Here is a 26,377-nt window from a genome sequence, read left to right as displayed (position 1 = left end):
CCGCGTTTCCTGCGATGGCCGTGGCAGTGGCGGTGGCGGTGGCGGTGGCGGTGGCGGTGGCTTCCTTCCTTTGCTGCTCTCCCACCCTGCCGGCCAGCGCGGGCCCCACGGGCAGGGCGAGGAGGACGAGGATGCGGCGGAGGCCTGGGAGCACCTGGCCCGGCTGGCGTCTGTCAGGTTCGGAGTTAGGCCGGGAAAAGTCCCGGGACAACACCAGCACCCTGCCTGCCGAGACCGCAGGCGCGGAGAGCGGGGCGAGCCCGGTGGTCTCGGCGCGGCGGGGCTCCCGGCTTTGTCTGGTTAAGGCGCACACGCCGTGGGGTCACTCTGACCGCTGGCTCGTCTTCTGTGGTTGGCTGCGCAGCCCGCAAGGACCCAGAATCGCTCCGTCCCGCCTAGTTTTACCTCTCGGATCTTTGCAGAGCGGCGTTTGGGTCCACCCCTCCTGAGGGCTTTATTACAAACATCGGTGCTCCCAGGCGGGTCGGCCCCACTTCGGCAGTCTTCCCTAGGTCTCTGACTTTGCTGAGAAGGTAGCCTTTGGTCACAGCGTAGCTTTCCCCTCCTTACTCCCTTACTCCGATGCTAGAGCGAGAAGGGCTCAGAGACCCTGCGCGGGGCGTCACTGCCCCTCTCTTCTCTAACTCGAGCCCCTCCATCTCCCTGACCGGTTCCTTCATCCCTGTTAACTCCCGGAAGGTTCCTCCCTCATCCCTTCTGCTGACCGTGTTCCTGGTTGTTACTCGTGTTTCGGGTCTGAACTTGGGTGTGGCTTAGAGAGTCCTTCCCCCGCTCTGAAGTGTAAGTTACTTGTCCAGCTATTCTCTCCAAACTTGTTCTTTTCCTTCTTATCTCTTATTGTAACTGGTAAAAACAACTCCTCCACACCCTCAAACTAAACCTTTGTTTGAAGATTTGTTTAATGTCCTCCAGGGTTGACAGCCGGAGTGTGGAACCCCTGCAGTTCCTCGGGACCGTGCTCCTACCAGGGCCCACTTTTCATTAATGCTCTCCTATCCTGTCTTGAAGTTTTTAATTGTTGAACAAAGGGTCACCATTTTCATTTTGCTCTGAGCCCCAGCAAATTAGGGAGCTGGCCCTGTGTGCGCTTACTGTCTTGGTCCCTAAAAAGTTTGCTGAATGAATGAAGGGATTGCAGTCTCCACCAGCAGGGGCCGGATCTTTGTTTTTATTTAACATTTGCCATTTTGCTATTTTCTGACCCCTGTAAATGACATGACAGGAAATTCCGTTTCCAGGATGCTATCAGGAACTCTTTGGCCGGGTTTTCTATTCCTGGAAATTTGTGGTTATTAAAGGGAAAATGTTTCCATTTCTGATAACTTAGAACTGGTAGAGCCAGAATTCTTTTGAAGTCGGCCTTAATAACGCCTTGTTCCATAAAATTTTCCCTGTGGGCTGGGTGCAGTGGCCTGTAATCCTAGCACTCTGGGAGGTAGAGGTGGGTGGATTGCTTGAGCTTAGGGGCTTGAGACCAGCCTGGGCAAGAGTGAGACCCCATCTCTACTACAAATAGAAAAAGTCGCTGAACATTGTGGCAGTCACCTGTAGTCCCTCCCATCTACTCCAGGAGATGAGGCAAACTGAGGCATGAGGCTCACTTGGGCCCAAGAGTTTGAAGTTGCTGTGAGCTATAATGATGCCATGGCACTCAATTCAAGGGTGACAGAGTGAGACTCTTGTCTCAAAAACAATTTTTTTTTACCTTTTGAAGCATGCGTGTGCACACACACACATCTACACCATTTGCATGCGTGTATAGAAAGATTGTAGCTGGCTAGCTCCCTGGGTAAAGATGAGGGGATGTTGTCCCTTTTTATTTTTTAATTTTTACCACTGCTCATGACCTTTCCTCTCTGCAGTTCTTCTTTGGTGAGACAGGCACCTATGTGGGGAGCACATGGTCCTTTTCATCCACCAGTGAACCTCCCAGGAGCTAAAAGCATTGCAGAGCTCTCATGTGATCACCCTGTGGGTGGCAGGGCACCCCCTGGTGCCCTCTGTCCTTTTCTCTGCTGCTGATTTGGGTCACTTTCAGGCTGATTCTGATCTCTCTTCCCTCTTGACTCTTTATTCTTCTTTCTGTTCCTTTGTTCCTCTAGGCTACTTGGTCTTTTATAGACATCAAAGGCCAAGTAGGGTTTTCTAATCTACACTGAACAAGGGAGTTACTGAATATTGGGGGTAACAGTGGAGTCTGTATTTTCTTATTGGTTCCACAAGTATTACTGAACCTCTCTTAGGTACCAGATCTGAACTCTTCATAGGGGGTGCCTGGCCATCTGCCAGAGAACTTTGTGCTCTGTGATCAATACCTATTGCTTTTAACCAGAAAAAGGTGGGGGTTACAGGATCCCTAATGAACCTGGAACAATCTGGAAATGTGGGCTGAATTCCAAAAAGCCATGGTTTTATTGCAATAGCATTTCAAAGTTTAATTATGTGGCCACATCTTGCCTGAGTGTTCATTGAATAGATGATAACTGTAAGATAAGAATAGACTGACTCTATTGTTCTCCTGACTCATAATTTAAGTCTCTTAGGAAATTAATGATTGTCATTATTTTTTCTCCAATCTTAACATTTTCTGCAATTGTTGTTCAAGGAAAATACAGCAATATATACCTTAACTGATGCCTGTTGGAGTCCATTTGAGCAGTTATTGTAGGCAGTCTCCAGGTTATGAACAAGATAGTTTCTGTAGATTTATTATTAAATCCAATTGGTATATAAGTTGAAACAGATACATCTACCTATTACCTGTAATAGTCTCTGTGTGTAAGTACAAGGTGTAGGTGAGTTGGATGTTTGTAACTCAGGGACTTACTGTAATAGCCGTGCGTTGTATAGAAGTGGGATGTTTGTATGGGAACTTAGAGACTAGAAAAGTCACTAGGTCATGCTTATCAGGAAGTTTGAGCCCATTGCTCAGTCTCTGAGCCTTCCCCATTTGTAAAATGGAGTTTGTGTCATTTGCCTGCTTCTTGGTGTCATTGTAAGATTCAGAGTTGACTGGGCATGTGAATGCTTGTACAAATTATAAAACATTAAAAAAGTAAGGTGGTGGGCTTTTGGGGGTTTGTTTTTGTGGCAAAGTCTCGTCCTGATGTCCAGGCTAGAGTGCAGTGATGTCATCATAGTTCACTGAAGCCTCAAGCTCATTGAAACTTTAAGCCATCCTTCTGCCTCAGTTTCCTGTAGCTGGGCTACAGGTGCAGGCCACCACACCTGCCTTATTTTTCTATTTTGTGGAGACAGGGTCTGACTGTGTTGCCCAGGTTGGTCTCAAACAATCCTCCTGCCTCAGCCTCCTAAAGTCCTAGGATTGTACCACTAGGACCAGATAAAAAGTAAAGTTTTGATTTATTAATAGACTGTATAATCTATCATTCTCTGGGAAAATATGAGGCTATTAAGGAAGAAAATGAATATTTAATCATAACAAAGGACCAGGTAGAGAAAAGTATTTTACATTAATTTGATATAGACCCCCCTAAACCTTAAAAACTGTGTAAGGGAGGTCCTGGAATCTAGATTGTTCCCATTTTACAGAGGGGGAAACCAAGAATTAGAAGCTAGATAATCTACCCAAGCATGCAAATTGATGAGTGTGGCTGGAATCCCATTCTGAGTGTTAAGACTCCTATGTTAAAAAGCTCTATTTCCATTTCTCAAAAAGCGCTTACCTTAGTAGGAAAGAAAATAAGACTTATATTTTAATGTCAAATAAACAGATATCATATTTCAAAAAGCATTAGAAAATTGAAAAGCCTACATTTATATCTCTTTTTTCTTTCTACAGGTTAGAAGTACTGCAGGGGTTTTACATTTCAGATGTTTCACTCTCTTCTTTGTCTAGCTATATCTAGTCTATACATTTCTGTTTTGCAGAATCCTTTAACTTTGGAGTCAGTGAAACGTCTCCTAGCAGAAGGTAATAAAGAAGAACTACAGAAATGTTTTGGGGCCCGAATGGAGTTTGGGACAGCAGGCCTTCGAGCTGCTATGGGACCAGGAATTTCTTGTATGAATGACTTGACTATCATCCAGACCACACAGGTATGGTTTCATAATTCCTAGTTACTCTTAACATATCCCCCTGGGTCCTGTTGTATTTGATAGACTTAATTTGTTTTAATTGTGAACATGTCTTATCAGCGTGGCTGGGTGCAGGGAGTCACCACCGCTTGCTCCATAAAGTGAATGGCTTGCACAGTTGGTTGAAGCAGCCTGTGTTTCAGGACCTGTATAGCCAGCCATTCATTCATTCACCAGATTGAGTGCCTGTGATGTGCCAGGTATTGGGGATATGAGAATGGCTGAAACAGACTCTATCATGGAGCTTTTGCACCAACTAAGTCGACTGACTTTTAAGGTCATTTAATTTTTGCCACGGTTATGTAGATGCAAGCACTGAAAAGCTTTCTTAACTGTCCAAATTACCAAAAGCTGGGGCGGCACCTGTGGCTCAGTGAGTAGGGCGCTGGCCCCATATGCTGAGAGTGGCAGGTTCAAACCCAGTCCTGAGCAAACTGCAATGACAACAACAAAAATAGCCAGGTATTGTGGCAAGCGCCTGTAGTCCCAGCTACTCGGGAGGCTGAGGCAAGAGAATCGCCTAAGCCCACGAGCTGAAGGTTGCTGTAAGCTGTGATGCCACAGCACTCTACTGAGGGTGACAATGAGACTCTTGTCTCTAAAAAAAAATTACCAAAACCTGATTCTGTTTTAACTTACAGTATTGGTTGAAGCTGTTATTGAGTTTTCTTGCCTTAAGTTGAGAATTTTGTAGTCAAAGACTAGACCATCTTTTAGGAGTAGAGATGGGGACTTTGACAAAACAAGAGCTGCCACCAAGAACAGATTATCCTATTTCTTCAACTTAGACTTATTAACAATGAGTGTCACTTTAGTTCTGGGAAAGCAAAGGCTAGAAAAATTGCCTAATAATGATTACGTATGCCTTACACGCACACCCCAGTATAAAAGGTAGAGCGAGGCATGTTCCAGCAAAACCCAGTGAGAGCAGAGTTGCCAAAGAACTCCTGACCACAAACTCTTATTAACCTACACTCCAGGTGAATAGACTTTATTAACCTAGCCTCTAGGTCTTAGAGCTAAGTGAGTACTATGTAAGCATTTGCCATCATGAGCATTGCTTTTATTGTTATTTCCCTTCAAAGCCTTATAGAACAAAGAGAACTCTGGCTGATTGGGCAAAAATAATGGTTTGTATTCTTTATTCCACTTTGGCTAAAGGAAGTCTCATAAAAAGTACATGCAACTCTAATTTTTAGTAGCTGGATATAGCACATCACCAAAGCAATGCCAATTTAGAATGACTTTAGTTTTTCATTGGCAAACATTGCATAAGGCACGTTTTCTGAGGTTGAGTGACAGTGTACTGGTTTTATGGGTTCTCCAGAGATACACTCTACAGCGCTGGTTCTCAACCTTCCTAAGGCTGCAGCCCTTTAATACAGTTCCTGTGGGTCGCGACCTACAGGTTGAGAACCGCTGACCTAGAGGCTCCCTGAGATTTTGGAGGAAGGGCTTAGAGTAGAATGAATAAGGGAAGCCTGTTCAGTTACTAGGGCTTTGTAACAAATCACCCAAACCATAGTGACTTAAAACAACAACCACGTTTATTTTGCTCACAAATCTGTCATTGGGGGAGAGCTGAGTGAGGCAGCTCACCTCTGTTCCTTTCTGCAGCACTTTCTTATTCACCTGGCTGCAGTTATTACTGGCTGTTGGTTGTGGTCAGCTGGGGCTGGACCACCCACAAGTGGCTTCTGCTTCCTTGTAGCATGGTGGCTGTTTTCATGGTGGCTGTTTTCTAAGGGAGCTTCCAGAGAAAGGGGGGAGGTACCAGGTGGAAACTGTACTGACTTTTATGACCTAGCTTTGAAAGTCACACAAAGTCACTTCTACCATATTCTCTGTGTTGAAAGTAAGTCAGTGAGTCTGGCTTATAGTGAAGGAACAGGGCATGTAGACACGCACTCTTCACTGGAGAAACATCAGGATCATGTCATGTGGCAAGAGTAACATGTTGAATGGGATACTTGGCTGCGGCCATCTGTGGACAATCCAATTGGTTTCACGTGCTGTTGGGCCCAATTGTTAGGGTGCTTTAAGGGATTCTATAATAATCTAGAGCAGCGGTTCTCAACCTACGAGTTGTGACCCTTTCACAGGGGTCACCTAAGACCATCCTGCATATCAGATATTTACATTACGAGTCATAACAGTAGCAAAATGACAGTGATGAAGTAGCAACCAAAATAATTTTAGGGTTGGGGGTCACCACAACCTGAGGAGCTGTATTAGGAAAGAGTCGCGGCATTAGGAAGGTTGAGAACCACTGCCTTAGAGACTTTTCTTCTCTGCCCATTGACAGAGAATGATGAAATGCATTTCTATTTAGGACCTATCTCACCAGCCCCTCCCCTAGAAGAACTGGTGTCTTCTGAGAGTGGACCCTGTGGTAGTTAAGAATCCTATAAAACCAAGATGATCAAAAAATTGAAGATCGTCTAGTTCAATCAGCTGCCGCCTAGGGATAATTTTCTCCACAACCCCACCACGCTGACGGTGGTCATAGTCTATCCTGGGATACTTACAATAGGAGACAGGGATGTTAAGAGTTAAGAAAGTTGTATCTGAGCAGCGGGCACATCTTTAAAATCTTAGCATGTCTTCAAAATTAGAGGAAAGAGGATTCCCACAGCTAACTACTCAGGCTTCCACCACAACCTTGAGTCGTGTTCCCTGGCAGAAGGCTGATGTGCGGACACGTTGGTCGCCTTTTGCTGTTCTGATGTTCACTGTGGTGTATGTAGGTACCCCGTTACCCCGAAAATAAGACCTACTTACAGGAACAATAAGACATTCCCTGAAAATAAGACCTAGCGCATCTTTGGGAGCACACCTTAAAATAAGACACTGTCTTATTTTTGGGGAAACAGGGTAGCTTGCCTGCTGACCTTCAGGTGTGGGGTCTCATCCTAAGGAGCCTCCAGACTTGTCTGGTTAGCTTTAGGGGGCAGGTGTGATTCAAGAACATCTCATAGGAAACAGGACGCTCTGTTCTGGTTTGTTGCATTGATAGAGGTCAGTTTCATTTTGCCAATGACTTTCTGTTCTGTTCTGTGCTTGCTTGTGATCTGCATGTTCTTAGGTTAATCTGTCCATAACACATCAGTGATGGAGAACTTACTGTCCTCTGAAATAGCCCCTTCTACCTTTGTACTGTTGTCATGAAAAGATGGTTTTATTATTTTGAGTCAACATCTGCCTTTCTGTAGCCTTTATATATCTGTTCTAATTTTTGAAGCCATATAAATACGCTTGATTCTTGTGTTTTATAATAACATTTCAATTTCTGAAAACCTCCCTCTTCTCCCACTGAGTCTTTTCTCTAGAATAAGCATTCCCTTTCCCCTTAACTGTTTTCTCAGCAGGCCTTGAATATTTTTAGAGAGTTTGGAGATGTGAGAGTTTTGACCAATAGCTGAATGCTTTTTGCCCCCTTGAGCGTTAGGTCCAGCATAGATGTTAACCACGGAGGAAGTGGGGTGCTGTCACTGTGGAAGCTTGAGAGCAGCGGTTCTCAACTTGTGGGTCACAACCCACAGGAACTGTACTAAAGGGCCGCAGCATTAGGAAGGTTGAGAACCAGTGCTTTAGAGTGTATCTCTGGAGAACCCATAAAACCAGTACACTGTCACTCAACCTCAGAAAACGTGCCTTATGCAATATGTTTGCCAATGAAATCTAAAGTCATTCTAAATTAGCATTACTTTGGTGATGTGATGTATCCAGCTACCAAAAACTAGAGTTGCACCTACTTTTTATGAGACTTCCTTTAGCCAAAGTGGAATAAAGAATACAAACCATTATTTTTGCCCAATCGGCCAGAGTTCTCTTTGTTCTGTAAGGCTTTGAAGGGAAATAACAACAAAAGTAATGCTCCTGATGACAAATGCTTACATAGTACTCACTTAGGGTCTAATTCTCAGTACTTTGCATGGTTTAATTAATTAACTCTTTATAACAGCCCTATGAGGTGGCTACTGTTGTTACTCCTTTTTTACAGAAGAGGAAGCTAAGGTACCAAGAAATAGAAGAACTGGCTTGGTGCCTGTAGCACAGTGGTTAGGGTGCCGGCCACATCCACCCAGGCTGGTGGGTTTGAATCCAGCCTGGGCTGGCTAAACAACAATGATAACTGCAACAAAAAAAATAGCTGGGCCTTGTGGTGGGGGCCTGTAGTTCCAGCTACTTGGGAGGCTGAGACAAGAGAATCACTTGAGCCCAAGAGTTTGAGGTTGCTGTGAACTGTGACTCCACGGAGTACTCTACCAAGGGCAACGTAGTGAGACTCTGTCTCAAAAAAAAAAAAAAGAAATAGAAGAACTTGTAATTTGCTTATAGGGGGAAGAGTGGAGTATAAATCCAGAGATTCTGATGCTTTTTAAGCTCTACACCAAACCACCTCTTACCAGATCGGGGTGCAAAACCAGGCTTTGCCACTTGTGTATCTGAAAATAAGCAAGTCACTGTACCTCTCTGAGCCTTAGTTTCCCCATCTGTTAAGTGGCATTTCTTGGCCAAGTTGATCATGGCTTAGAGATAATAGATACTAAGTGCCCAACACAGTTCCTGACACAGATAGATGATAGTAAAACTGTTATTTTTTTTGCTGTTCAGTTTGTTTAATTACTGAAAGATCCCCCCCCCCCCTTGGCTACAATGTTCTCTTATGAAAGCTGGGAAAGAACCCACCACCTCCATACACCTCCGATACATGGCGGGTTCTAAAACTGCAAAAAAATAAAAAAGAAAGCTGAGAAAACTTGATTTTGGGTTAATGTTTCTATATCATAGAAATATAAGATGTATGAAACATATACTCATTTAAGCCATGGGGTATTCTTTTAGGGATTTTGCAGATACCTGGAAAAACAATTCAGTGACCTGAAGCAGAGAGGCGTTGTGATCAGTTTTGATGCTCGAGCTCACCCACCCAGTGGAGGCAGCAGCAGAAGGTACTTACACATTTTTAAGAAATGATTTTTTTGTAGTTTATTTTATAGTTTTTATTTTTAATCACCATTTTAACATCCTGACTTTAAATACATTTGTTAGCTACATTGTTTAGCCAAAAACAATGATGGGTAAATTCTGTTTGCAAGTTTTAAAAATTCTGTTTTATGGAGGGGATAGGGGAGAAGGGAGGGGGGTTGGTGTGTCTCGCTCTTGCTCAGGCTGGTCTCTAACTCACACGCTCAGGCAATCCACCAGCCTTAGCCTCCCAGAGGCCTAGGATTACAGGCGTAAGCCACTGTGCCCATAATTTTTCTTTTATTTATTTATTCATTTTTTTGTTATTGTTAAATTGTAGCTGTGTACATTAGTGCAATCAAGGGATACAATGTGCTGGTTTCATATATAATCTGAAATATTCTCATCAAACTGTTCAGCGTAGCCTTCATGGCATTTTCTTAGTTATTATATATAGACATTTGTATTCTGCCTTTAGTAAGTTTTGCCTATACCCATTCTAAGATGCACCGTAGGTGTGGCCCCACCCTTTACCCTCCCTCCACCCTAACCTCCCCGCTCCCTTCCCCTTCCTTGACCCTTTCCCCATATTCTTGTGCTATAGTTGGGTTATAGCCTTCATATGAAAGCTATAATTTAGCTTCATAGTGGGACTGAGTACATTGGATATTTTTTCTTCCATTCCTGAGATACTTTGCTAAGAAGAATATGTTCCAGCTCCATCCATGTAAATATGATAGAGGTAAAGTCTCCATCTTTCTTTAAGGCTGCATAACATTCCATGGTATACATGTACCACAATTTGCTAGTCCATTCGTGGATCGATGGGCACTTGGGCTTCTTCCATGACTTAGCAATTATGAATTGGGCTGCAACAAACATTCTAGTACAGATGTCTTTGTTATATTGTGATTTTTGGTCTTCTGGGTATAAACCTAGTAAAGGAATTATAGCATCGAATGGCAGGTCTATTTTTAGGTCTCTAAGTATTCTCCAAACATCCTTGCAGAAGGAACGTATTAGTGTGCATTCCCACCAGCAGTGTAGAAGTGTGCCCTTTTCTCCACATCCACGCCAACATCTCTGGTTTTGGGATTTTGTTATGTGGGCTACTCTTACTGGGGTTGGGTGATATCTCAGAGTAGTTTTGATTTGCATTTCTCTGATGATTAAGGATGATGAGCTTTTTTTCATGTGTTTGTAGATCGTGCATCTGTATTCTTTAGAGAAGTTTCTCTTCAAGTCCCTTGCCCACCCTGAGATGGAATCACATGTTGTTTTCTTGCTAATATGATTGAGTTCTTTGTGGATTCTGGTTATTAGACCTTTATCAGAGGTATAACCTGCAAAGATTTTCTCCCATTCTGAGGGCTGTCTGCTTGCTTTACTTACTATGTTCTTGGCTGTGCAGAAGCTTTTTAGTTTGATCAGGTCCCAGTAGTGTATTTTTGATACTGCTTCAATTGCCTGGGTAGTCCTCCTCATAATATATTCACCCAGGTCAATTCCTTCAAGAGTTTTCCCTGCACTTTCTTCAAGTATTTTTATAGTTTCATGTCTTAAGTTTAAATCTTTTATCCAGTGAGAGTCTATCTTAGTTAATGGTGAAAGGTGTGGGTCCAGTTTCAATCTTCTACAGGTCGCCAGTCAGTTTACCCAGCACCATTTGTTAAATAGGGAATCTTTTCCCCACTGAATGTTTTTAATTGGCTTGTCAAAGATCAAATAATGGTAAGTAGCTGGATTCAACTCTTGGTTCTCTATTCTGTTCCAGACATCTCCTTCTGTGTTTTTGTGCCAATACCATGCTGTTTTGATCACTATGGATTTATAGTACAGTCTCAGGTCTCGTAGCGTGATTCCTCCTGCTGTGTTTTTATTGCTGAGTAATGTTTTGGCTATTCGAGGTTTTTTCTGGTTCCATATAAAACGAAGTATTATTTTTTCAAGATCTTTAAAATATGACAATGGAGCTTTAATAGGAATTGCATTAAAATTATATATTGCTTTGGGTACTATAGACATTTTAACAATGTTGATTCTTCCCAGCCATGAGCATGGTATGTTTTTCCATCTGTTAACATCTTCAGCTATTTCTTTTCTTAAAGTTTCATAGTTCTCTTTGTAGAGATCTTTCATGTCCTTTGTTAGGTATACTCCCAAATATTTCATCTTCTTTGGCACTACTGTGAAAGGAATAGAGTCCTTGACTGTTTTTTTCTGCTTGGTTGTTGTTGGTATATATAAAGGCTACATATTTATGGGTGTTGATTTTTGTAGCCTGAGACATTGCTATATTCCTTGATCACTTCTAAAAGTTTTGTAGTAGAATCCCTGGTGTTTTCCAGATATATGATCATATCATCTGCGAAGAGTTTGATCTCTTCTGACCCTATGTGGATACCTTTGATCGTCTTTTCTTCCCTATTTGCAATGGATAAAACTTTCATTATAATGTTAAAGAGCAATGGAGACAATGGGCAACCTTGCCTGGTTCCTGATCTCAGTGGAAATGATTTCAATTTAACTCCATTCAATACGATATTGTCTGTGGGTTTGCTGTAGACGGCCTCCATTAGTTTAAGAAATTTCCCTTGTGTACCGATTTTCTTAAGTGTTCTGATCATGAAGAGATGCTGGATATTATCAAAAGCTTTTTCTGCATCAATTGAAAGAATCGATGGTCCTTATTTTTTGGTTTGTTTATGTGCTGAATTACATTTATGGATTTACGTATATTGAACCAGCCTTGAGACCCTGGGATAAATCCCATTTGGTCGTGGTGTATAATTTTTTTGATGTGTTGTTGGATTCTGTTTGTTACGATCTTATTGAATATTTTAGCATCAATATTCATTAATGATATTGGTCTATAATTTTCTTGTTGGGTCTTTCCCTGGTTTGGGGATCAAGGTGATGTTTGCTTCGTAGAATGTGTTGGGTAATATTCCTTCTTTTTCTATATTTTGGAAGAAGTTTAGTAATATAGGTACTAGTTCTTCTTAAAGGTTTGGTAGAATTCTGATGTAAAGCCATCTGGTCCTGGGCTTTGTTTTTTAGGGAGATTTTGTATAGTTGATGCTATTTCAGAACTTGATATAGGCCTGTTCAACGTTTCCACATCATTCTGGCTAAGTCTTGGTAGGTGGCGTACTTCCAGGTATTGGTCGATTTCTTTCAGATTTTCATATTTCTGAGAGTAGAGTTTCTTGTAATATTTGTTAAGGAGTTTTTGAATTTCTGAGGGGTCTGTTGTTATTTCATCTTTACCATTTCTGATTGATGAAATTAGAGATTTTACTCTTTTTCTCCTGGTTAGGTTGGCCAAAGGTTTATCTATTTTATTGATCTTTTCAAAAAAACCAACTTTTGGATTTATTGATCTGTTGTATAATTCTTTTGTTTTCATTTTCATTTAATTCTGCTCTGATTTTGGTTATTTCTTTTCTTCTGCTGGATTTGGGGTTGGTGTGTTCTTCCTTCTCCAGTTGCTTGAGATATCCCATTAAGTTGTTAACTTCTTTCTCTTTCCATTTTCTTGAAGAAGGCTTGCAGTGCTATAAATTTCCCTCTTGGGACTGCCTTTGTAGTATCCCAGAGGTTCTGGTAATTTGTGTCTTCATTCTTGTTTTGTTCGAAAAATTTGGTGATTTCCTTCTTAATCTCATCTATAACTCATCTATCCTTCAGCATAAGGTTGTTTAGCTTCCATATTTTTGTATGGGTATGCAAGTTCCTATTGTTACTGAGTTCAACTTTTATTCCATGATGGTTCGAGAAGATGCAAGGAATAATTTCTATGTTTTAAAATTTGCTGAGGTTAGATTTGTGGCCTAGGATGTGGTCGATTTTGGAGTATGTTCCGTGGGCTGATGAGAAGAATGTGTATTCAGTTTTGTTGGGATGAAATGTTCTGTAGATGTCTGTTAAGTCCAGGTGTTGAATGGTTAAGTTTAAATCTAAAATTTCTTTGCTTAGATTCTTTAGGGGGGGATCTATCCAGCACTGCTAAAGGGGTGTTAAAATCTCCAACTACCATGAAACTGGAGGAAATCAAGTTGCTCATGTCTGGTAGAGTTCTCTTATAAATTGAGGTGCATTCTGGTTGGGTGCATAAATATTAATAATTGAAATCTCATATTGAGTATTACCTTTAACAAGTATGAAGTGTCCATTCTTATCCTTCCTTATTTCGGTTGGTTTAAAGCCTATTGCGTCTGCAAATAGGATTGCAACACCTGCTTTTTTCTGCTTTCCATTTGCCTTGAGTATAGATGACCATCCCTTCACCTTGCGTCTATATTTGTCTTTTAATGTAAGATGCGATTCTTGTATGCAGCAGATATCTGGCTTGAGTTTTTGTATCTAGTCAGCCAACCTTTGCCTCTTTAGAGGACAATTTAAACCATTCACATTAATTGAGAATATTGATAAGCCTTTCGAGAGTCCGGTGGACATTTTTAATCCTTTTGCGACTGTAGAAGTTGGAATTTGACCAATATTTTCTGGGTGGGTTTACTTTTGTGGTGGAGGATTATGCTGGTCTTTATGGAGGATAGTTCTGAGAATATCCTGGAGGACTGGTTTAGTTATCGCAAATTTCTTCAACGTGTGAATGTCATTGAAGTATTTAATTTCTCTGTCATAAATGAAACTCAGTTTAGCTGGGTACAGGATCCTGAGTTGAAAGTTATTTTGTTTTAGGACATTAAAAGTCGATGACCATCCTCTTCTAGCTTGAAAGGTTTCAGCAGAGAGATCTGCAGTTATTCTAATATTCTTGCCTTTGCAGGTGATGGTTTTCTTTTGTCTGGCTGCTTTCAGAATTTTCTCCTTCATATTAACTTTAGTGAAATTGATTATGATGTGTCTGGGGGATGTCTTATTTGGGGTGAGTCATGCTGGAGTTCTGAAACTGTCTGCTATCTGAATTTCGGAATCTCTTGGCATGTCTGGAAAGTTCTCTTTTATAATCTCATGGAGAAGAGACTCTGTGCCTTGTGAAGCTACTTTGTCGCTTTCAGGGATCCCTATGAGACGAATATTGGTTTTCTTCGAATTATCCCAGAACTCTCTGAGAGAGTGATCTGTTTTTGCTCTCCATTTCTCTTCCTGTTTGAGAGTTTGGGAGCGTTCGAAAGCTTTTTCTGCTTACTCCATTCTGTTACTGAGGGATTCTACTGTGTTTCTCAGATCTTTGAGGGATGCAACTTCTTGTCTCAATGTGTCAAAATCTTTGGTCATTTGGTCTTTGAATTCATTGAATTCTTGAGATATCTTTTGGGTTACTGCTTGGAATTCTAATTTGATCTTATTTGCTATCCAGATTCTGAATTCGATTTCTGACATCTCAGCTATTTGTTTGTGCATGGGATCTTGGGCTGTGTCTGCCCCATTGATCCTTGGGGAAGTTGATCTACTCTGATTATTCATATTGCCAGAGTTTTTCTGTTGATTTTGCCTCATGATTGTTTTTTACTGTTGCCTCTGGCCATCCTCAGAGTTGGGGAGGTGTCTCTCCAAGATTAGACCCCAGTGGGATCACTCTATTGTTGCTAGATCTTTGTAGGGAGTGACCCTGTGTAGTTCCTCTGGGGCTGCCCCAGCCAGTGAGTTCTGGTTGTGGAAGCAGTTCCAGAGGGTGACACACCCGGATCCAGCAACAGGGCGGGGGGTGGTGTGCACGGTTCTGGGAGTGCCTGGCACCCACTGGCTTTGGCACAGAGGGCCCAAGGCTTCAGCAGTCTCTGGCCTGGAGAAGACTTTGTGCAGAGGCAGGGAGGGCTCCGGAGGGCACGTGGCTACCAGAGTCCCTGGCCAGACTAGCAGGCCAGTATGGAGGCAGGGAGGGTACAGGAGGGAGGATGCAGTGTTGTGCGGCTCCCGCAGTTCTGGTCAGAGCATGCGGAGGCCTGGTGGGCGCGCGTCGTGGGTCGAGGTCCCAGCGCAGCTCTTATGGTGGTCTGGGCGGCGCCAGGAGTTTGAGGTTGCTATGAGCTATGACGCTATGGCACTGTACCCAGGGCAATAGCCTGAGGCTCCAGTGTGCCCAAACCTGTCTCACTCTGCCCCTGAGGGTTAAGGCTGTAAGTTAGCTCAGTGCCCGCCTTTAGGCTGCTCAGTTACTAGGTTACTAGTTCCTGCCCGATCCTTGCTCTGTGACCCTGCGGGCAGAGCTTGCCGGGGCAGTTCTCTCACAATGGCTCCCTGTGGCCCACAGCCAAACACTATTAGCTCCGTCTGGCTCAGCGGCTCAGTCTGGGGCCCTAGACAATGCCCAAAGTTCTCCGCACTCCTGCTCAAGCTCTCCCCAAGGCAGTTCAACTGAGTGCCAAGTCCAAAAACACCAAAACATATCACAGGTAAGGCCTTTCCGGTTTGCAGTCTCACTGCTGCTTATACTTATGGCTGCCGGTGGGATTAGGTCGATCAAACACACGCAACCACTTGCTAGTTTTCCACTGTTTTTGTCCTCCTCTTTGGGTCCAGAAGTCCCTTGCTGACTCCCTGTATCCTCAAAGGGACGATTATAGGCAGATCCCACCAGCCAGAGATGCCTGGAGTCTTATCTCCCCAGACTCACCGTGCCCAGTTGCAGGGAAGCTGTTACTCGGCTGCCATCTTGCTGCACCTCCCTAATTTATTTTTAATAAATTAATTTACTTTTTTTGAGGTAGCATCTAGCTCTGTTGCCCAGGCTAAAGTGCCATGGCTTCAGCGTAGGTCACAGCACCCTCAAACTCCTGGGCTCAAGCAGTTCTCCTGCTTCAGCCTCCTGAGTAGTTGGGACTATATGTCCCCACCCCAGTGCCTAGCTAGTTTTTGTATTTTTAGTAGAGATGGGGGTCTCACTCTTAGGCAGGTCTCAAGCTCCTGAGCTCAAGGGATCCATCTGCCCACCTTGGCCTCCCAGGGTGCAAGCTGGCCAGATAATTCTTTGCTGTGGGGACTTCCCTGTGTGCTGTAGGGTGAGGTGTTGGGCAGCACCCCCAAGCTCCACCCATTAGCGCCAGTAGCCTGTCCCCCTTTCCCCTGTATGACAACCAATAATGTCTGCAGACATTTCAGATGCCCTGGGGGGTGGGGTGGGGGAGAATTACCATAGCTGGGATACTGAGCTGGGTGGCAGGTGAGCTGGGAGCCTGGGTGCATCTTGGCTCTGCTGCTTAGTGGTGGCTGGATGCAGGCAAGGCACCTGGCTTTTCTCGGCTTGAGTCCCATTTCTGTAAAACAAAGAGGTAGAAGGAGATGGCTCCTAAGGGTCCTCCGGCTTCAATGTCCTGTGCCAGCGTACAGCCCTGGAATAGGCCTTGTCCTTGATCTGGCTATCGTGTTCTACCTTGGGAAGGGCCAGGCATTCATTTCCTTCTTCTGGTCACCTGAGGTCTTGACAGCTTGATTCTCTTTCTTCCCTGTCACCCTGTACTCCCAGGTTTGCCCTACTCGCTGCAACCACGTTTATTAGTCAGGGGATTCCTGTGTACCTCTTCAATGATATAACCCCCACCCCCTTCGTGGTAAGTAACTTTTATCATTTTATAAATGTTATAAATTTTTATAATTTGCTATCGCAGGATCAGGGATGAGACTTGGCTGAATTTTACAGTCTTTGGGGCTGTTAGGATTGGGCTATTTGAATGACAGCTCTTTGGCATTGATAGGCATTCTCTCTCCCCTCCGGGAATGCTTCTCCCACATCCCAGTACCACATCTCTCGTATTCAACCGCAGATTCATAAGAGCTAACTTTTTAAATGTGCATGTTTCCTTTTGCTTGCCTTGTAAGGGTATTTTAGCACATGAGCAAAATGATATTTTGTCCATTTGTTTTTTTAATTTGATGTGTAGCTCTTTTTCGTGGTTATTTGTGTCTAAATCTGAATTAACCTCAAACTCTTTTCTTATCACGAATATTATTATTATTATTTTTGAGACAGAGTCTCACTTTGTCACCCTTGGTAGAGTGTTGTGGTGTCACAGCTCACAGCAACCTCAAACTTGCCTCAGCCTCCCAAGTAGCTGGGACCAGAGGTGGCTATTTTTAGAGGGAGGGTCTCGATCTTGGCTCAGGCTGGTCTCAAACCCATGAGCTAAAGCAATCCACCTGCCTCGGCCTCCCAGAGTGCTGGGGTTACAGATATGAGCCACTGCCCCTCGGCCTATCATGAATATTCTTGGCAAGTTGATCCACCTGCTTTTTATACAAATGTTTCATTCTAAATACTTTTTGTAGCTGGTGCAGAGAGCATGCTTGGCATCTTTGAGTAAGACTTTTTATCAAATCCTTAATGTAGAAGAATCTAAAGAAAAGCAAGGACTGTAACAGCTGTTGCTTTTCAAAGTAGTCAGACCATTTAAGAGCTGGGCCAGCCAGATGCTGAGAACAAATGATCAGGATGCGGTTACTCCGTCAAGTACAAGTGAAAGCATCACTACAGAAGTCAGTTTCACTTGTGTTTGCCGTTTGTAGTGCACCAACAGGTACCTGCAACACTTCCCGGATTGTAAATATCCCAGGGGACACTGTAAGTCACATTCAAATGTAGTTCATGTTTCATTGGAGTTTTTTGTTTGTTTTTAGAGACAGGATCTTGTTCTGTCACCCAGGCTGGAATGCGGTGGCACAGTTACAACTCACTAACTTTGAATTGGGCTTAAAGGATTCTCCTATCTCAGCCTTCCAAGTAGCTGGGACTACAGGTGCATACCACTACACCTGGCTAATTTTTTGTTGTTGTTTGTTTTATATCTATGGGGTCTTACTGTGTTGCCCAGGCTAGTCTTGAACTCCTGGCTTTAAGTGATCTTTCTGCTTCAACTTCCAAAAGTGCTGAGATTACAGACTTGAGCCACCATGCCTGACTCATTTTCATTGTTTCATGGAAAAATCACACTGTGTTCAAGCATCCTAATTGTCTTCTGTACCAGATATTAATAGCCATTATTTTTTATCACAGATTGAATTAAATGAGTGTCTTGTGAGCGTTTCCCTACACTATGGAGCAGTTCTCCTCTTTTCTTTGCTTCAGGACACCTGAGAGATGTGATGTACTTTCCAAAGGGACAAATGACTGCAGTGATTCTTGGTGGGAGGTTGGAAGGGATGAACGGTAGTTGAAATCTCAGGTTGCCATGTGTAATAAATCTTATTTGCAGCTACAGAGGGATAATCTACCTTCCCCTCCTCCAATTGAGGGCAGTAGTCTTGTAAAGATGGGAGCTCAGTCAACATATAAGGGAGGGGTCTTCAGGCCTGGAGTGAGAGATAAGTGAGCAAGTTGTAAGAGTGTTCTCGGTTTCTCCAATTTTCTTTTCTTTTTTTTGCAGTTTTTTTGGCTGGGGGTGGGTTTGAACCTGCCACCTCCAGCATATGGGGCAGGCACCCTACTCCTTTGAGCCATAGGTCCTGCCCTGTTTCTCCAATTTTCTTCTCAACCTTTTCCTTAAAAGCAGTGAGCAAGAGAAAGAAGGCAAAGCAATTGGGAGGAATAAGCGAAATTAATAAGTTCCTCTTCCAAGGGAAAACCTAAAAAGAATGTGGAGGCTGGGCATGGAGGCTCACACTTAATAATTCCAGCACTTTGGGAGGTTCAAGGAGGATCACTTGAGCCCAGGAGTTCAAGACGACCATGATCACACCACTGCACTCCACCTTGGTTACCGAGTGAGGCCCTGTCTACACATACACCAAAAGAAAAGTGGAATAGAGGTGTCATTTTTTTTTGTTTGTTTGAAGAGTTTTATAGCTCTACCAAGCAGAAAACAGAATGAAAAAGAAATTACTCACCTTTCAATTTAGGACACATCCTGGAATTTTGAGCAGCCAGTTAGTTCTAAGGGTAATTAAAAGTTTAGTGCTCAGGTGTGGCGCAATAATAGTGGCTGAGACTTTGTGATATGATTTATTGTGTTTCTTGAAAGGGAACAAGTTGGTACAATGTATACAATATACAATAGACGTTGTAAAGATACCTAATGTTTTGTTAAAAACTGTTTGCTCTTATTTCCTGGTGTATTACAGCCCTATACAGTATCACATTTGAAACTTTGTGCTGGAATCATGGTAACTGCCTCTCACAATCCAAAGCAAGATAATGGTTATAAGGTATTTTTATTTTTCTGTCCATATTTATGTCCTTCTATGGGAATCCTATACCATTCCTGCTGGGGGCATAGGTAATGGATTCTTTATTTTCATTAACAGAACTTTTTGAACATGTTCCTTGGTTCTCTAGGTCTATTGGGATAACGGAGCTCAGATCATCTCGCCTCATGATAAAGGGATTTCTCAAGCTATTGACGAAAATCTAGAGCCATGGCCTCAAGCTTGGGACGATTCTTTAATTGATAGCAGTCCACTTCTCCACAATCCAAGTGCTTCTATCAATAATGATTATTTTGAAGACCTTAAAAAATATTGTTTCCACAGGTAAACGGATTGTGTCTTTACTGAGTTAGTTATGTTAATGTGATTCAGGCAACTAACTTCTCCCAATTTCCATGAATTTTTCCTCTTTCATTGGTGCATATTTTGTAGCTGCATCTGATTTTAGAGTCTGTAGACTGGGGGGTGGCAAACTTTTCTTAACGGGGGACACAGTAAATATTTTTAGCTTTGCGGGTGGTACAAATTCTTTCTCAATTATTCCACCCTGCTGTTGTAGTGCAAAAGCACCCAGGGATTGTATGTCTGTATGTTGTTGAAGTAGTGCAAACACAAAAGCAGGTGGCTGGAGTGCAGTTGCGTCATCTGCAATGTCAAACTCCTGGGCTCAAGCCATCTTCCCGCATCAGCCTTCTGAGTAGCTAGGGCTACAGGGGCCCACCAGCATGCCTGGCTGATTTTTTCTATTTTTTTGCAGATAAGGTCTCTCTATGTTGTCCAGCCAGGTCTGAAACTCCTGGGTTCAAGCTCAGCCTCCCAAAATGTTAGGATGACAGGTGTGAGCCACCACACCCAGTTCATCTTTTGTATTTGTAGAACTTCTTTTTTTGTACAGAAAACCATCTTTATTTATTTCTAAATTAAATTAATTATTTATTTATTATTATTATTTTTTTAAGACAGAGTCTCACTTCATCTCTCTCAGCAGAGTGCTGTAGCATCACAGCTCACAGCAACCTCCAACTCCTCGGCTTACGCAATTCTCTTGCCTCAGCCTCCCGAGTAGCTGGGACTACAGGTGCCCGCCACCAGGCCCGGCTATTTTTTTGTTGCAGTTTGCCTGGGGCTGGGTTTGAGCCCACCACCCTCCTTATATGGGGCCAGCACCCTACTCACTGAGCCCTGGTGCCTCCCTAAATTAATTTATTGATTGATTTAAAAATGTTATCCCTTCTGCTGTTGTTTTTGGAGTTTTTTTTGTTTGTTTGTTTGTTTTTGGAGTTTTTTATTGAAACCTTTTGCTGAACCGTTTCTAAAAGTTTGATAATATTTATTAGTCTTTAAATTTATGGCTTCTGGGTTTTATGTTATACCTAGGAAGACTTTCTCTAGACTGAAGTTAATTTATTATTTATTTTTGAGAGAGTCTCACTTAATTGTTCTGGGGTTGAGTGCCATGGTGTCTTAGGCTCAAGCAATTCTCTTGCCTCAGCCTCCCGAGTGGTTGGGACTACAGGTGCCCACCACATGCCTGGCTATTTTTTTTGTTTTTAGACACAGGGTCTTGCTCTGGCTCAAGGCTAGTCTCTAACTCTTGAGCTCAAGCAATCCACCTACCTTGGCCTCCCAGAGTGCTAGGATTACAGGCATAAGCCACTGAAGTTAATTTTTCAAAAAATTTCCCATGTTTTTTCTAAAACTTTCATGTTTACATTTTATGATATTTCAATCTTTTGAGTCATTGGTGATTTTTAATTTTGTATGGGGTACAAAGTAGGAAAACAGATTTGTTTTTTTCTAAAAATACCAATACCATGAATTGAAGAAACTATCTCTTTTTTCTTTGCTAACTGGGTATGTCACGTTTATGAAGCTGTTTCTAACATTAATCAAGTGCTTATTATACATCTGATAATTGCTAGAGGCCCTTCATTTTAATGCTCATGGTAATGCTGAGGGTAAGTTCTGGTATATTACCATTTTGTAGATGAGCACATTGTAACAAAGAAGGTTTAAGTAGATAGCCATTGGTCACAAAACTTCTAAGTGGCAGAGTTCCAAGATTTAAATTTGGGTCTGACTCCAGAGCATATTAACCACTAGGCTTTATTTCTTCACATATACATTTCCCACTTCAAATTGAATCACTGTTTTAATTATTATAGCTTTATAATGTATTTTATTTTATTTATTTATTTATTTATTTTGAGACAGAGCCTTACTCTGTTGCCCTGGGTAGAGTGCACAGCAAACCTCAAACTCTGGGGCTCAAGTGATCGTCTTGCCTCAGCCTCCCAAGTAGCTGAGACTATAGGTGTCTGCCACAGCACCAAGCTATTTTTAGAGACGGGGGTCTCACTTGTTTAGGCTGGTCTCCAACTCCTGAGCTCCATACTGTTTTAATTATTGTAGCTTCATAATGTATTTTAATATGAGAGGTTTTTTCCCCCCAAATTTTTCCTCGCTGATCTTCCATATTTATTTTACTAGATGCACTTTATTTCCAAGGGTATGTTTATTTTAAACCACTGTTGTCTTAGAGAAGATCTTGTTTGTATATTCATTTCCAAAAGAAATAGATAATAACCTAAGAGTCTGTCAGTCAAGAGAGAGCATTCGAAGTTTTTCAAACCTTAATTTTATTTTTCTATAACTTCTTTTAATTTTAATGTTTATTGTCATTCTTTATTAAGTTCCTATATCATGGCACTTTGCTAAAGAGGATTGTTACTTGGCAAAGAAAAAGTTTTATTTTTTATCTATCCATGTATGGGACAATCTGTCACATATTTTTAAAGGAACATTATGAAAATAATTTTCATTCTTTCTGAAGTTCAGAAAGAATCTATGGAGCCCTGGAGCTGGCACAGCCCAGCTGTGTCTCTGCTCTGTGAGCACCTGCTGGGCCAGTTGTGAGTCTCATGCTGGGACTTGAGGTTATTCATTGTACCCTACTCTAGAGATGAAAGCTGTCCCATAGAACAAAATCTGTAAATATGATTTGGTGGGAGTAACTACAGAGTAAAATGTAAAACTTGAGTATGTTGGAAGCTGTCACACTGGGTACAGTGCTGTGGCATCACAGCTCACAGCAACCTCCAACCCCTCCTGGGCTCAAGCGATTCTCTTGCCTCCGCCTCCCAAGTAGCTGGGACTACAGGCGCCCACCACAACACCTGACTATTTTTTGGTTGCAGCCATCATTGTTGTTTGGCAGGCCCTGGCTGGATTCGAACCCGCCAGCTCAGGTGTATGTGGCTAGCGCCTTAGCCGCTTGAGCCACAGGCACCGAGCCAAATCATACATTCTTATTACATAAGTTTCTTCCATTCTTATGGTTCTGATTGTTTGATATTTTGGAAACCTTCCAAGTTTGGAAGGCCGTGTTTCTATCTTTTATCATTTTCTTTTCTTTTCTTTTTTTTTTTGTTTTGTTTTTGAGATAGAGTCTTACTTTGTCGTCCTTGGTGGAGTGCTGTAGTGTCACAACTCACAGCAACCTCAAACTCTTGGGCTTAAGTGATTCTCTTGCCTCAGCCTCCCAACCAGCTGGGACTACAGGGGCCTACCACAATGCCCGGCTACTTTTTTTTTTTTTGGTTGCAATTGTCATTGTTGTTTAGCAGGCCTGGGCTGGGTTCGAACCTGCCAGCCCCAATGTATGTGGCCGGCACCCTACTCACTGAGCTGTGGGCACCGCCTCTCTTGTCATTTTCTATGGTGTATCTGATTCTAGGAGCGTGAACAGGGAGACCAAGGTGAAGTTTGTGCACACCTCTGTCCACGGAGTGGGTCATAACTTTGTGCAGTCGGCTTTCAAGGCTTTTGACCTTGTTCCTCCTGAGGCTGTTCCCGAACAGAAAGATCCTGATCCCGAGTTTCCAACAGTGAAATACCCGAATCCTGAAGAGGGAAAAGGTGTTTTGGTAACCACATTTTTTTAAAATTCTGAAATCTACCTTTTATATTCAAAACTGTTAATGTCAAGTAAAATAAATTTCTGTGTGCTAAAGAAAAACTAATTTCATTGTTGGAAATAAGTTTATTGGTTGATCGTTGATTTCTTAAAGGAGCTTTCAAAGTAGACATCCTAACATCGGGATATAAGAGTTGAAATATAAATGGCACTTTAAATTTAATTAATTTAGGCTGGGCCTAGTGGCTCTTGCCTATAATCCTAGCACTGTGAGTTGCTGGTGCTCAGGAGTTGGAGACCAGCCTGAGCAACAGTGAGACCTTGTCTCTAAAAATAGCTAGTGTTATGGTGGGTCCCTGTAGGCCCATATATTTGGGAAGTTGAGGCAAGAGGATCTGAGCCCAGGAGCTTGAGGTTGCTGTGAGCTGTGATACCACAGCATTCTGACGAGGGCGACAAAGTGAGACTGTCTCAAAAAAATAAAATTAAAAAAATTAATGAATTTAATTTTGGTTTAATTTACTGAGCTTCCTTAATGCCAAAAAGAAATAGTAATAGAGGCTGGCGCCTGTGGCTCAAAGGAGTAGGGCGCCGCCCCATATACCAGAGGTGCAGGTTCAAACCCAGCCTCGGCCAAAAACTGCAAAAAAAAAAAAAAAAAAAGAAACAGTAATAGAATGGCATTTTATCATACTGTGATTTCAATTCCTCAATTGTCATTTTTCTGATATGAAGAAGTATTATTTACCTTCTGGTTCCTATCACATTTTTAAAGGTTGAGTAATAGTGCTATGCAGAAAGGTAGTTTGTTTGGATTTGTTTGTGAGGTTGACCACACAGCAATGCCTGGACGTAATCCAATGGCACATTTACTGTCCCCTGTGCCACAGATCACACGGGCAGGTTTGGTCACACATGGGTCCTCTCATTATCTGATCTCTGACTTAGGGAGCTCATATGCAACTGACCAAGACCAGCTCCAGAAATAAAATTCAGCCTGCCTTTGGGGAAAGTACTCAGTTCTAAAGAACTGAGTGTTGTTTTTTTTGAGACAGAGCCTCAAGCTATCGCCCTAGGCAGAGTGCCGTGGCATCACAGCTCACAGCAACCTCCAACTCCTGGGCTCAAGTGAGTCTCCTGCCTCTACTTCCCAAGTAGCTGGGACTACAGGCGCCCGCCACAACGCCCGGCTATTTTTTGGTTGCAGCTGTCATTGTTTGGTGGGCCCGGGCTGGATTCGAACCCGCCAGCTCAGGTGTATGTGACTGGTGCCTTAGCCGCTTGAGCCACAGGCGCCGAGCCAGAACTGAGTGTTTTTAAAGACTATCATATACTTGCTTCTTGACTTAAGTAATCTTTTATTTTCATACTCTTTTTCAGACTTTATCTTTTGCTTTGGCGGACAAGACCAAGGCCAAAATTATTTTAGCGAATGACCCAGATGCTGATAGACTTGCTGTGGCAGAAAAGCAAGACAGGTAAATTAACTGTGGTTACCTGCAGTATAGAAAATATGAAGGGTGACATTGTCAGCGGTAAAGTGTTCCTGGGTCCCTGGATCTTCGTGGAAACGTTTCCCATTTATTTTGCAAATAATCATCTCATTTGCAAAATGAGGCTCTTCTGTGGAATCATCCAATGCAGAGTGAGGTACTGACCTCATTGGTCAAGGTAGGGGTGTCACACAAATGATCGTCTCATTGAAGCTTCTGTGGAATCTTCCAATGCAGAGTGAGGTACTGACCTCGTTGGTCAAGGTAGGGGTGTCACACAATTGGCAAACAGAAGGGAGTGTAAGTCAACCCAGTGTGTGTTTGGAATCGAAGTTACTCTTTATTATCTTGCCTTAATTTATAACTGATTTTAACTAATATCTCAGGGCCTAAGAAGAGCAAATTACTTTGGCGCTGGCTTTGAAGTTCAGTATTTGCTCATGGGTTTGGTAAAAAGCTAAAGCTTCAAGGAACTGGTGAATTTAGTTTGGGCAGGCCAGAGAGAAGTACTATTGCAGCAGTGTTTAAGACAAGTCGGATCACAGAATTTGCACAAAGGAAGCTAAGTAGAAGGGGGGGAAAGTTGAAAGGTAGGCAGGATCCAAGCAATTTTGGGTGTCAAACAGTCTATGTGACGTTTTGGGGACCATGGCATACTGCTGAAGGGGCAGAGGTTTAGATTATGTTAAAACAGGTTCAAGTCTATATTGGTGTTTAGAAAATTAGGCTAAGGGGATACGTGATGACATGTGAGATTTACTGCTCGTCCTCAGGACCACAGACAGGAACAGATAGCACACATTTGTTCTCTGGTGTTTGTTTTAGGACCAAGCTTGGTCTAAGGAATACTCAGCACCTCTCAGAATCAGCAAGACTGACCAGTGTAAAAGTTGAGATATCAAAATTTATTTTATACATGGGGGAATCATACTAGTATATTTCTGTTACGTTTAAAACCAAAACATTAGCCAAAGATTAGAATAAAAGCATTATGGGTCACCTGTATCATCCTTATTATTATTATTGTTATTATTTTTTGTAGAGACAGAGTCTCACTTTATCACCCTTGGTAGTGCCATGGCGTCACAGCTCACAGCAACCTCCAGCTCCTGGGCTTAGGCGATTTCCTTACCTCAGCCTCCCCAGTAGCTGGGACTATAGGCGCCCGCCACAACGCCTGGCTATTTTTTTGTTGCAGTTTGGCCAAGGCCGGGTTTGAACCTGCCACCCTGGGTTTATGGGGCTGACGCCCTACCCACTGAGCCACAGGCACTGCCCGTGACATCCTTATTTTATAAAAGACTGTTCAGACAGGCTATGTCTGTGTCTGGGCAACCTGGTGATACATAGTAGCCACTCAGTGTTTACGAAGTGGCAGTTACATTCGTGACCAATTATTTAAAGATGATGAATAACAAGAACAGACTGGCAGAATATCCTTTAAGCCTTCTTTCCTTAATTACCCATTATCCTATCCCAGTGACTTCTAGTGTCTTTCTTAAGATCACAAAAATGAACAGTTGTGTGTGTGCTTTTCTTCTTTCAGCAATGAATGGAGAGTGTTTTCTGGCAATGAGTTGGGGGCCCTCCTGGGTTGGTGGCTCTTTACTTCCTGGAAAGAAAAGAACCAGGACCGCAGTGCCCTTAAAGACACATACATGTTATCCAGCACCGTCTCCTCCAAAATCCTACGGGCCATCGCCTTAAAGGAGGGCTTTCACTTTGAGGTGAGGTGTTGGTAGCCTTGCTCGTTTTCTGTTCATTTGCTCTGTAG

General features: G+C 42.6%; 1 protein-coding gene across 3 annotated transcripts in view; it reads left to right on the top strand.

Annotated features, from left to right (window-relative positions):
* PGM2 (phosphoglucomutase 2) overlaps positions 1–26,377 on the top strand; it is a 42,803-nt gene that overhangs the window by 256 nt on the left and 16,170 nt on the right. For 2 of the 3 annotated variants that reach the window (XM_053577471.1, XM_053577470.1), the window contains exons 2-10: positions 28–177; positions 3,913–4,080; positions 8,968–9,074; positions 16,523–16,607; positions 19,111–19,194; positions 19,325–19,518; positions 22,931–23,120; positions 24,491–24,588; positions 26,150–26,330. In XM_053577471.1, coding sequence (XP_053433446.1) covers positions 28–177; positions 3,913–4,080; positions 8,968–9,074; positions 16,523–16,607; positions 19,111–19,194; positions 19,325–19,518; positions 22,931–23,120; positions 24,491–24,588; positions 26,150–26,330 — 1,257 coding nt within the window. The remainder of the gene's footprint in view (positions 1–27; positions 178–3,912; positions 4,081–8,967; positions 9,075–16,522; positions 16,608–19,110; positions 19,195–19,324; positions 19,519–22,930; positions 23,121–24,490; positions 24,589–26,149; positions 26,331–26,377) is intronic. The other variant, XM_053577472.1, reaches the window with a different exon arrangement.

Source organism: Nycticebus coucang, chromosome 23 (assembly GCF_027406575.1).
Source record: "Nycticebus coucang isolate mNycCou1 chromosome 23, mNycCou1.pri, whole genome shotgun sequence".
NCBI lineage: Eukaryota > Metazoa > Chordata > Mammalia > Primates > Lorisidae > Nycticebus > Nycticebus coucang.
This window is presented reverse-complemented; position numbering and strand designations above follow the sequence as displayed.